Here is a 12,838-nt window from a genome sequence, read left to right on the forward strand (position 1 = left end):
ATTATTCAGCTAAATTATTTATCCAAAATGAAAAAAATATATATATAATTAAAGCTCATTATACAAACATAGAATCTGAATAGCTCAGATGCTGTTGATCCGATGTTTCAGATGTGTTTACAGTAGAGATGCAGTGATTTTCTTTACATATGACTGTCCGACTGCAATTTTGGACAATTACGATTTTCTTTCTTTCTGGGAATTATAAATGAAAGCATACAGAAACTTTTTTTAACTTTTTCATTCTATTAAACATATATATTAAACATATATATATATATATATATGTATATATATATATATATATATATAAGAATATTTTTTACCTATATCATAGCTACTACTACTATTATTATAGTTATTATAGTTAATATACTACTATATTACTATTATTATAGTAGTTATAGTATATTTGCAGCTTGAAAATACTGTCTATATATTTCATCTAAAGCCTGTAACAAACATTAATGCTGAAGCATAATATAGTAGTCATGTTGTAATCAATTTCTGAGGATACTGCCTGTTCCTAAATACACCTACGATTCAACCAAACACACTTACAGAAGTTTCTACTCCATCCTGTTTAACAATGTTCAACTCCAGCTTTTAACAAGGCTTGAAAAAAAACGAGAGCTGAACGCTAAACTGAACGGTGGGACAGATTTACTCATGTTTGTAATTAAAAATGTTGCTAATGTTTTCACGGACGTAGTGGAAGTAACATTGTGCATCAGTAAACAACGCGCTGAGGCAGATGTACAGGGTCACAGAAATGTGTAGAACTTTTGCACAATGTACTTCTGCCAAGGCAAACTAGCCTTTCTTCCATGTTGGAGGATATATTTACTGCACTCTTGTTGGCTGTGCTGAAACCCAGTGAAGATTTCCGAGGAATGCTGAAGACTGGCAAGCACTCTGTTTCACACAGTGACAAAGAGAACCATAGATGTGTGTGTGGCTGCGTTTGTGCCAGTGGCGCTCTTGAGCGTTTCGCAAGTATAAATGTGGCCAAAACAGAATCTGTTATATGAGACTGAATGGTCACAAGCCGAATGCCAGGTACATCTCTAGTTTAAAGGGATTTATAGTTTCTTTAATGGTGAATAACCATAAAACAATTACTTGAAATGGCAATAAATGTACAATGTCATATGTCTCATCAGGTGACTGAGTGAGTGACTTTCAGGTGAGGTATAGGCCAGAATTAAATACCTAGGTCTAAATTCCAGGAGGAGTGTAGACAAGGTGAAGAATGTGTGGGAACATCCTGGTGTATCTGTGTATTATCACAGAGGATGTGGGAAGTTGTTTGCAGCTAACCTAAACAAATTAGCTTCCATTATGATTTCGACCGTTACACTGCCCCATCTCTACAGCACACACTCTGACCCCACCACAACATGAACAAGACTCCACTGCTGCGTTCTCTCCACTGGCTTCCTGTAGCTGCCCGCATCAGATTTAAAACCCTGACGCTGGCCTACAAAGCCAAGAACGGACCAGACCCTCCATACTTGATCATGGTCAAAAGCCGATCTGCACCAAGAGCCCTTCGAGCTTCAAGTACGGCTTGGCTCGACCCGCCATCCCTCAAAATCCGCGGAAGACAAGCGTCCAGGCTTTTTTCTGTCCTGCACCAAAGTGGTGGAACGAGCTTCCCCTGGGTGTCCAGGCGGCCGAGTCGCTCGCTGTCTTCAAACGCAGACTGAAGACCCACCTCTTCCGAGAGTACTTGGACGAATAGTTCTATGGTCGCCTTATTGTATTGTGTTTAGTAATGTCTAAAGCTTAGAGGTATCTTTGAACTATTTGTCTATTCTAACTAGCTAAGGCTTTTCTTGGGTAAATAGCAAAGCACTTTGTAAGTCGCTCTGGATAAGAGTGTCTGCTAAATGCCGTAAATGTAAAAGTAAATGTAAGACTGATCTGAGTTCAGAGCAACATCGGCTTTAAGCTTCAATGGGAGTCAGTGGTGCCATGCTGCCCATTCATGTATACAGTCACTGGTTGTCCCAAAGTGAGTGTAGTGGCATGTGAGTGTAGTGTAATGGCTCTGTATGCAGGAGAAGTCATAGGAGTCCCGGTCAGCCAGTGTGGCGAATTACTCCAGTTGTTCTTCCAAGGCGCCCTGGCCTGCCCTTGCCCATTGAATAGTTAAAACAGCTGGCACAGCAGAAGCTGGAGAAATACCGGTGGCCACACAGGCGGGCAGTGACGATCAACTCACAGTTAGCCAGCTCTGGCTCGTCCACGCAGTCAGCTGACGGGCTTGGACCTCCGTGATCTGGAGAGAGAGGAGTGTGTGGTACTGACTGTTCATTTCAAGAAGTGATGCACTGAATTTACTTATACATTCAAATATGCAAATCAGTTCTACCTTAGTTAAAATACTGCCACTGTCCAGCAAAAAACATGCATGCTTTTTTTTTTTTTTTAGACATTATATGAATCTGGCAGCTGTTGGGCGGTGGTGGCTGTTGATAACAGGGTTGTGGGTTTGATTCCCAGGCTTGGCAAGCTGCCCCTGAGCAAGGCCCTTCACCCTCTCTGCTCCCCGGGCGCTGGAGTTGGCTGCCCACCGCTCTGGGTGTGTGTGTACTCACTGCCCCTAGTTCACTAGTGTGTGAGTTCACTACCACAGATGGGTTAAATGCAGAGGACACATTTTGCTGTACAGTGACAAATACGTGCACCTTTACCTTTTACGTTTGTTCTTTACATTGCATGAAAATCATGATGAATGGATTCTTTTGATGTGATGCAGAGTGAGTTTTGCCCCTTTTTCCTGACAGTGTTTTGAAAATTAAATTTTTTATTATACGTTATTATACGTTATTATTCAAATCAGTCATGGAAATCTGCAAAAGATTATAAATATTACATTTGTTTGGGATGAGGAAGAGGTGCAGATGATTATAGAATGGCTGAGAAAGCTGTACAATAGTACATTTAATAAAACAATAAGCCATGAGAGGCTGTGCATCACTGCTACAATTTGATCATGAGGAAGGATGTTTCTGGCACCACATAAATTGGTTACACATTAGACAAATTTGTACACAACTGACAGCATATAAAACATATAAAAATCGACACTGTATAAATGAATATATTAATAATAATAAAGTCAAAATCCATATGCCTCGAATTACGAAAAAAAACTTGAAATCCCATTTGACCAGTCAAACTGATTCATGTCCAGAAATAGGATTTGATTTGAAAGGATCTGATTTGAAAGGCCTGAACCCGACTGGAAAAGTTCAAACCTTCAATGGAGCTGCATGTCTAAACAAGCTCTTACAGATGTATTGTGAAAGCTTAAAACATCTTTACCTTTGGACACTCGAATTTCAGCGGTGGCACTGACAGAGTATGTGCCCGTGTAGGCGTTGCAGGTGTAAGAGCCTTCATCCACTTGCTGCACGTTATGTATGATTAGAGTACCATCAGCTGACACCAGTATACGATGCCCATCCGGCCTCACAGGAACACCATTCCTGTCCAGGGGTAGAACTGATTAATACCTTCCTTTACTTAGTATATAAAGTATATTTACACACACACACACACACACACACACACACACACACACACACACTGATCAACCATAAAATTAATAATAATATAGTGAATAAAAAACATTGATTATCTTCATCTATAGAGACATCTGTCAAGGAGTGAGATATATTAGGCAGCAAGAGAAAAGTCAGTTCTTGAAGCTGATGTGTGTTAAAAGCAGGAGAAATGGGCAAGCATAGGAATCTGAGCCACTTTTACAAAAAGCAGATTGTGACGGCTAGACGGCTGGGTCAGAGCATCTCCAAAATACCAGGCAGGTACTGTGTTTTTGTTCTGGTATGCAGTGGTCAGTACCTACCGAAACTGGTCCAAGAAAGGACAACCTGTGAACCAGCGACAGGGTCATGTGTCCCTAAGGCTCACTGATGTGATCTATGGAGGCCCCACATCAAAACTTACAGGACTTCTGAGAGTCTGATGCTAACATTTTGGTGCCAGATCCCACATGACACCTTCAGAGGTCTTGTGGAGTCCATACCTTGAATGGTCAGATCTGTAGTGGCAACAACCTACTGAATATTATGCAGGTGGTACTAATGTTATGGCTGATCAGTGTATACACTATTGTATGTAAACTATTTTCTAAATATTAAATGGTGGTTAAGCTTATGGTTATACAGACCTGGACCAGCCCACATTGACGTTTTCTCCAGATACTACACAGGGAAGCTGAGCCGTGCTGCCCTGGGACACCTGCACGTTATTGGGGGCTGTGGTGATCCTCAGGTCCCCTAGTGGTGGAAGGTAGAATCACATCTGAGCCATTTACACTATAGGGCAAACTGCATATCATTAAAGTCATACCAAAGCCACACACCCTGTGTGATAATGAAATCAGTAGAACATCAAACCTGTAACTCTGAGCTGGATTTGCAGTTGCTCCAGCTGTTGACTGCTGGCAGCTGAGCAGGTGTAGACACCAGAATCATTAGACGTCAGGTTGTTAATGACCAGTGTGCCATCAGTGTTGTGAGAGTGTCTAGCCAGAATATCAAACAAGAAGGAGAAAACATAAGAATAAAACTAGATCAGTTATTCACATTTATCCATAGTCACTCTCACACACACACACACACACACACATACAGTAAATCAAGCTTTAAAAGTAATAAGACAGGGCAGCTTTGTGGGTTTGTGACCAAAAACCTTAAACAATATTAATAATGTTCGACCCGCCATCCCTCAAAATCCGCAGATGACAAGTGTCCAGGCTTTTTTCTGTCCTGGCACCAAAGTGGTGGAACGAGCTTCCCCTGGGTGTCGAACGGCAGAGTCGCTCGCTGTCTTCAAACGCAGACTGAAGACCCACCTCTTCCGAGAGTACTTGGACGAATAGAGTACTATGGTCACCTTATTGTCTTGTATTTAGTAATGTCTAAGCTAAGAGGTTTCTTTTGAATTATTAGTCTATTCTAACTAGCTATGTTTTTTCTTGGGTAAACAACAAAGCACTCTGTAAGTCGCTCTGGATAAGAGCGTCTGCTAAATGCCATAAATGTAAAATGTAATGTAAATGTTTTACACATCATGCAATTTTCTGATCATTCCTGATATCCAAATGTGATCGTCTCTGGGCCAACACCACTCTAGTAAAGCTGTAATTACTTGTGAAGCACCGAATTTCAGCAGTGGCTTCAGTACAGTAGTAGATTTGGGGAAAATGAATTAACCAATGTCTTGCTGTAAAGTACTCATAATACCATAGCATCTCTAAAGCCTTGTCCACATGCTTCTGGATGATAAAAACTGATGGCTGTCTGTGTTTTGGCCTCCTGTCCACACAAAAATGCTGTTTATGGTCACTGAAAACAGAGCTTTTCCAAAACTCTGTTGTCAGTGTGGTTGTGTGAACCGGAAAAAACAAACTTTATGAAAACACTGATGCCACAACGCATTTGTATGTTTGTGGACAGGACCTAAATGTAGTCACCTCTGTAGACAGGGCTTACAGTAAGCTCACTAGATTCAAGGAGTTCACAGAATACTGAGTGTAGTTGTAATGGCTCCCCCTCCTGGCCTCAGCAATAATAGCACATTAAATAGCCATGCGCACCAGTGTGCTTTGGTTAAGCTCCACCTCTCACCTGGAACTCATCTCAAATCTCAGCTGAGACTCATCCCAGGACTAATGAGGCCTCTATTTAAAAGCCTCTGAGTTTGTACAGCTCCTTGTGAAATCTCAGTGATTATATTGAGTTCTGGGGATTGATTAGTCTCTGCTTTGGTAGTATGTCTTCTGATTTTGGGCTTCAGATTCTGATCACGGCTGCCTGTTTACTGACCCCTGCCTGCCTTTGTGATGACGAGTGTTGGATAAGCCCTAAAAAGTGCCTTAAATCTAATGCTTTAGTCATTCATCCATGCAGTGTACCTCACATACCTCAGTGTGTTGAGCGCAGCTCCATTTTTGGTCCACTGAATGCTGACTGAATATGCAGCCGAGGAGGGCAGGATGGTGCAGTGCAGCCTGGCAATCTGACCTGCACGTGCTTCAATCAGCGTTGAGCTTGACCGGTCAATACTGAATCTGATACAAGGAAGCATGTTTATTATTTTTAGAGTGTACACAGAGTGTGAATGTACACAAGTGCATGGGGGGGAGTGCCGAATACCTGGGAGAATGGTGTTGTGGGTCAGGAACTGCATACAGTGAATCAGCAGGATCTGACCTCTCTGCTCCGTCCTGAGGTAAAGATGGCTCCTGAACCTGGGGAGCCTCTACCACCACAAAGCCACCCAGAGTGAATTAATCAGTGCACAACACACAGCCTCTCCCAACAATCCACAATGGAGATAGACTAGCCAACCTGCTTTTTGAGCTGTACTTCCATGGAGTACTGTGATCTGGAGCTCACTTAAAGTAGGGGGGGGGGGGGTTATAGCCAATTCTCCCTGAATACTAATTACTTTGGGGTCACCCTTAATGTGGCAAGCCCTCCAGACTGAGGATGGAGCAGATTGAGATTGGGCCGCACAACTCTCTTCTCCTTGCTGGGTGAGTTAACCCCAGTTATTTCATAAGTGCATTATTGAAGAAGACCAGCAGAGGGCAGGCTTTACCTGAGACAGAGAGGTAGATGTAGCGGTAATCTCGCTCACGGTCCCGTGTGGCCAAGCACAGCAACCAGCCAGAATCCTCCACCTTCACAGGGCCCACCAGCAGAGAGCCGTTAGGCTGCTGCCTATGCCTGCACATTGAGAGACGTCACTGAAGAGAGTCTCTATACACCACTGTTTAAAAGTCTAGACAACATTTTCAACAACATAAATTGAATAAGGGAAAAATTCATAGTTAACACACTCTGTGCAAACCCCATAATCTGCTAATGCTTATATCTTAATATACTGGTATAAGCATTAGCAGATATGAACAAGATGTATACCGGCATCAGCAAACAATTGCAAAAAAGCGACACCTACAGATAGAAACTATGTAGTTTTAGATACATTTTTACAAAGATGGCTTAAAAATAAATTGCTATAGATATCTACATAGATCGATAAACAGCTAACTAGACAGACAGAGCATAAAAACAGTATAATTTTAAAAGGAAATAGATAAACAGTTGTTATCTAGATAGATACGCTATACTGACAAAAGTATTGGGACATCTGCTCATTCATTGTTTTGTTTTTTTTATCTTGGGAATAAAAAAAAAAAAGTTAATCCTGGGAGAGAGTCTCTAGAGAAGGCTTTCTATTCAATTTAGATAGATCTACTAGATTAGGGCATTGCTGTGGAGATGTGGTTGCATTCAGCAACAAGAGCATTAGTGAGGTCAGGAATTTATATGATCACCACCCCACCTCATCCCCTACTCCCAAACTCATCCCAAAAGTACTGAATGGAGCACCATCCATCATTCCAGAGAACACAGTTCTTCTACTGCTCCACAGCTCAATGCTGGGGGGCTTTATACCCCTCTAGCCCATGCTTGGTATTAGACAAGGGGTCAATAGGTTCATGTTTATCTGCTCCCGATTCTATTGGCAAAACTTCTTTACAGGTCTAGACAAGCTGTGTCAGCAATGGGTGCAACTTAAATAAGCTAAATGCATTCATTAAAAGTGGTGTCCACCCACAAATAGGTGGATGGATGGATGGATGGATGGATGGATGATGGTATGATATCGGATACTGAGGGCTAACTGACCTGTGAGCTAAGCAGTTTACAGCACTGGTAAGGTGAGCAACCAGCTGATGACATGTACTCACCTGGTAGGGTCGAGAAGGACGCCGTCTCGTCTCCACTCCACTGTCACGGTGGAGGAAGGGGGTGGACTCACCCTGCAGGGCATAACCACCACCTGTCCCACCACCCCCTCCACTGTAGAGGGGTCCGACTTGTCTATGCTCACACCCACAGCAGTCCAACTGAAGCAGGGCAGGCAAAGAGAGAAGAGACAGGAAGAGGAAAAACAACAGGGAAGACAAGGCAGAGAGACAGCACAAGAAATACATGCAGAGAGAGAGAGAGAGAGAGAGAGAGAGAGAGAGAGAGAGAGAGAGAGAGAGAAAGAGACAGAGGAGAAAAATCACTTTATGCTGTACTGTTGGCAACAACATGGCACGTTCTGCAGTCACCAAAGTAAGCATAAAGATCAGCCTTAACCTGGCCAAGCCACAGAGGTACAGAGAGCACAACCTCTGTGGCTTCTCTTCCGGTCTAAAGAGCAAACATCCTTTAGACTTCACAGAGAGGACAGAGCATTCGGTCCTTAAGAGTTAACACATGCCTCAGCCCTGGGCCATCATGCACTTTATCTGACTCACACCACACGAGCATGACTGGTGAGTACAAGGAGTGGGTGTCCAGGCAATATCGGTTTGTCTTGCGGCAAAGTGGTGTGTTTTATGAAGCCGCACTGGCCACATTATTACAACACAGCAGATAGAGTAGTAATTTAGCCTCAGTTTATGTTTCCAAACCAACACACTCTGAATTCTAGGGCTGTTGGCCTGTTAGGAACGAACAACACTCAGACTAATTCTGGTCAAAACCTCATATCTCTGAAATGGTAACTTTACAGGAGAGGGGGAAAAACACTACTGGACCATTTCTATAGGCCCATTCATCACGAGTTACAGCGATAATACAGTTATACAGGTCATGTGAAAAATAGGACACCCCATGAATTCCTTTGTCTTTTTGAACATATTTAAAGACGTGGACATTGCTGATCTTCATTTGAACAATATTGAGAGGTGGAGGTAAAATAAGTAAACACATACAACTGAAGAAATGTCTTTAAACATCATTTCTAAAATGTAATTAACAGAAATTCAACACCCCCACATTTGTTACTACCAAAATGCCAGCTGCAGATGATCAGAACATGGTGAGAGAGGATTCTGGAGGACTCTGTCTCGTTTAAACCTCAGACATTTAGTCTGGTTAGCTCCAAAGAGCTCTCTGAGGCCTTCGGAAAGGAGGGTTTAAAAAGATCTCAGAACAGCTAGAAATCGGCCATTCCCCTGTCCGCTAAATCATTTTGAAACCACTGCCAACGTGGTCAGATCAAGCTGCCCCAGCAAGTCCAGCCCAATAGCAGACCACAATATGGGTGTGGGTGGGATGGGTGTCTCAAACAGCCCTAAAATGTCATCACGGGACCTACAGGTAGCTTTTGACACAGCGGATGTCAAAGTACAACATCTACCATCAGAAACAGACTGCAGAAGTTTGATTTTCATGGGAAAAAACATCAGAGCATGACAAGATTCATCTATCCAAAACACAAGGTACACTGTTGCAGAGGTCTGGTCTTTGTCAAGGTGTTCTCAGGCAAAATTTAGTCTTACTACTGAGTGTGTGTTCAGCTACATTACCTCCATCTCTCAATATTAGTTCAAATAAAGATCGATCATGGGCTGTCATTGTTTTTTTTTTTACATGATTTTACATAAAATACATGAACAAGATCATAAAAATCATAAAATACACTGAAAAACTGTTCAAATAAACATCATCTGTTGAAAGAGACACAGACAGAAGGCAACATTGTGCTGAATCTACAAGCTACATAACAGCTAGCCTCAGAGGTGGGACAATGACAGTGTATTGAAGTGATATTCACAGCATAATGGCTACTGTGGTTCAGGACTTCTCTTCACAGCACTACTTTTAAAGTGTGTGTAGCTTTTACATTGTCCCACAACTAAGCTAAAGTGCGCTGGGAGGAGAGGAGACACACACAGACAGAGCAGCACTGGTGGGGCGTCACAGCAGGTTTCTTTATTAGTCACACTGAATGACATCAGGGATGACAACAGGGCTCAGACGGTGTGTGGAGAGGGCAAACAGACAAGTGGGGGGGCATTCAGATGGAAAAACTAGACTACCAGGCTAACATACTAAACACACATCTAATAGCAACAGTGGAGCAAGAGGGCAAAAGTGTGCGGCAGGAGAAATGTACCAGTCCCAAAAGCGCAGCAATGTCCGACAGGGCCGCAGTGAGGGAAATCAACTTCTCCTGGGCAAAAGTGTGTGTGTGTGTGTGTGTATGTATGTGTGTGAGACAGAGGTTGTGTGCGCAGCCAGGGGGAAAGTATGTGTGGGGTGTGTTGCGGCATGAAACAGGGTATGGGAGTCAGCATAGACATTAAGGCATGTATAAACGTAAGCAAGAACACAGGGCACTACCAAATACAAGCGTTTATGGATCAGAATATGCACTTCTAAGTCTTGAGCGATGCCATAGACAAACCACTTTTGACAAACCATTTGGACCATTTTTATAATATATCTATATATATATTGTATATGAAGAATTTTTAGAGGTTTAAAAAAGTGGCTATTAAGGTTCTTAATTCTTTTAAAAGTTCTTCACACTCCCATCGCCTGTACAAATGCAGTCAAAAATGGTTCTTCTATGGCATTGTTCAAAGAACCCTTTGTAGGACATTTTTTTAAAGAGTGTATAAGGATAATGACCTAGTACCAGAGCTGCAATGCAAGTACCCAGCCAACATGCTCATGTAGGGCTCACATGGGTGGATTATTATTATTATTATGGGCTAGGTGAGTTTCAGGTGGGCCTGGGTTCTTAGTGAGTTTGTACATGTGTTTCCACCCAGTCGCCCCTATTACAGCCCTGTTACAGCCCACCTGAATCTCACATGGGTCCCATCTAGGCCCAAAATGCAGTGTACAACCCAGATAAGGCCCATGTGTAACCCCTCCTGATCCTAACGTGAAACCTGAGAACAAAATGTTGGGCTACCCATGCAGGCCCCACATAGACATGTTAGCTGTGTAAGCAGCAGGTATGCTCTCTCATTAGCACAATCTGTGCTATGCTGTGCTATATGCCAGCTCTATTACTACACTAATTAGGACTTGTTGACTCAATAACAAGCATACGAGAGGGTTTCTCAATCCTGATCCTGGAGGCCTGTTGCCATTTAGGTGTTTTCCCAACTCCCAACACACCTGATTCAACTAATCAGCTGATTAACAGCTCATCATTAAGTAAAAGTGGTTGTGTTAAAACAGGAAAAACACTCAAACATGGAGGGCAATGGGCCTTGAGGAACAAGGTAGAGAAACACTGTATAAGAGCACAAATGAGTGAGTAAGCAGGTCTGTAGTGCTGCCTGGGTAAGTATGCAGGTCATAGCCCTTGACTTTGTGTGTGTTAGAGCTGCACAATGTACAGAATACTGGTACTGCAATTACACTGATGCATACTGCAACTGTGGTGAGCCTTACAATACATCATCAAGCTCCAAATCTCCAAAATGGAAACTTTACAGGAGAAGGAAAAAACCTTATTAACTGTTAATGGAAGTCAATGTAAAAATATTTTATTCCAAGTCATTTTAGAACATTTCCATTGGTTTATTTATCCGGAAATTTTGATACAATATAAAGAAATGCCAGATTCATATTATGTCAAAGAGATTTTTTTTGCATGACAGTGACGATATTAAAAACACTGCACTTTTGTTGGATTACTTAAATATCCAGATCCCCACCCATAGAAACACTGATTGGTGATTGGTTAAAAAAAGTTGTAGTCATATGTTGCTAATTTGCATAATACAGCTTTCTGCACTATGAATTTGGTAAAGGCCAGTATTACAATAACACTTAACAAATGATGTATTGTGCAGCCCCAGTGTGTGTGTGTATATGTGGCTGCAATTGTTTGTAGGTTGTGTGAAGCACTGTGTATAACTGCCGAACTGGTTGACTACTCCCATGGTGGAGGCAGTGCCAAGCTGTTCAGACAAGCACAGGGTTGAGTGGTTTACAGTGGTTTGGTCAATTTGTGGTGGTCAAAGGCACTGGGCTGATTCAGCAGGGTCCTGAGCTCTTACCTGCTGGCGGGGCTGCTGAGCTGCACGGCTCTGGGAGAAGGCCGGCGCCCTCGCAGCTGGGTCCTGGCGCGGCGGGCGTGTTGAGCCGCGCTGGCTCCCAGACGTATTTGGTCTGCGTTGGCACCTTCACCACCATATGCCGTGGAGACGGGCACAGTGCCCTGACACGTGCGCTGGCATTCTTCTAATGTGGCAAAGTTGTTGCTGTTGCCATGGCAGCCGCCATACCAGAAGTGCAGGCAGCGGGAGGAGGAGGAATCGTAGTAGTAGCGGGCGGTCCACTGGTCACACTGGCCAGCCAGGTGGGGGAGCTTGCAGGACACACGCTGAGCTGGAAAGATAAACGAGGCTCTGTATGACTGATTGGCTTGAGTGCAGTTTTCACTGGGTGCTGTACATTTCACCCTCCTGCTGAGAAGACGACAAAGCTGGATTGCGTTGAAATTTGACTGAGTAGTTAATAGTTTCTCCTCAAACTCTGGTCACAATTCATTTTTGGCTTCATGACTGCCTACCACTGCAGGAACCGGACAAATTTGCACTTGTGTTACACTATACTGAACTTTTACCTGTCTGTGTCTCACAGGCAGGGCAGTGGTGTGCCTCCATGATTAGAGCGCTGGGTTATTGATCACAGGGTTGTGTGTTTGATGTCTAGGTCCGCTAAGCTGCCACTGTCGGGTCCTTGAGCAAGATATTCAACCCTGCTCTGCTCCTGAGTGCCGTATCAAGGCTGACCCTGTGCTCAAACCCAGATTTCTAAGATAGGATATGTGGGGGAAAAAAATTGTGTTTTGTTTTGTTTTTAGGACCCATTTAGGACACATATAGGACCGCCAAGTACCCATACACATACTCCCAACACTGGGAGGGTGAAGATCAACACGCCTCCTCCGATATGCAACCCTCAGACTGCTGCCAAAGCAACAGCAG

General features: G+C 43.2%; 1 protein-coding gene across 1 annotated transcript in view; it reads right to left on the reverse strand.

Annotated features, from left to right (window-relative positions):
* Positions 1 to 318: 318 nt before the first annotated feature.
* The window catches only part of paplna (papilin a, proteoglycan-like sulfated glycoprotein), a 44,645-nt gene continuing 32,125 nt past the window's right edge, over positions 319 to 12,838 (reverse strand). Inside the window, exons 21-29 of the mRNA XM_072689131.1 lie at positions 11,906 to 12,236; positions 7,796 to 7,954; positions 6,640 to 6,767; positions 6,192 to 6,297; positions 5,960 to 6,106; positions 4,431 to 4,558; positions 4,202 to 4,310; positions 3,334 to 3,497; positions 319 to 2,284 (exon numbers count right to left, since the gene is read on the reverse strand). Of these exons, the coding sequence (XP_072545232.1) occupies positions 2,085 to 2,284; positions 3,334 to 3,497; positions 4,202 to 4,310; positions 4,431 to 4,558; positions 5,960 to 6,106; positions 6,192 to 6,297; positions 6,640 to 6,767; positions 7,796 to 7,954; positions 11,906 to 12,236 (1,472 nt within the window). The 3' untranslated portion in view covers positions 319 to 2,084. The remainder of the gene's footprint in view (positions 2,285 to 3,333; positions 3,498 to 4,201; positions 4,311 to 4,430; positions 4,559 to 5,959; positions 6,107 to 6,191; positions 6,298 to 6,639; positions 6,768 to 7,795; positions 7,955 to 11,905; positions 12,237 to 12,838) is intronic.

This window comes from Salminus brasiliensis, chromosome 10 (assembly GCF_030463535.1).
Source record: "Salminus brasiliensis chromosome 10, fSalBra1.hap2, whole genome shotgun sequence".
NCBI classification, from domain to species: domain Eukaryota; kingdom Metazoa; phylum Chordata; class Actinopteri; order Characiformes; family Bryconidae; genus Salminus; species Salminus brasiliensis.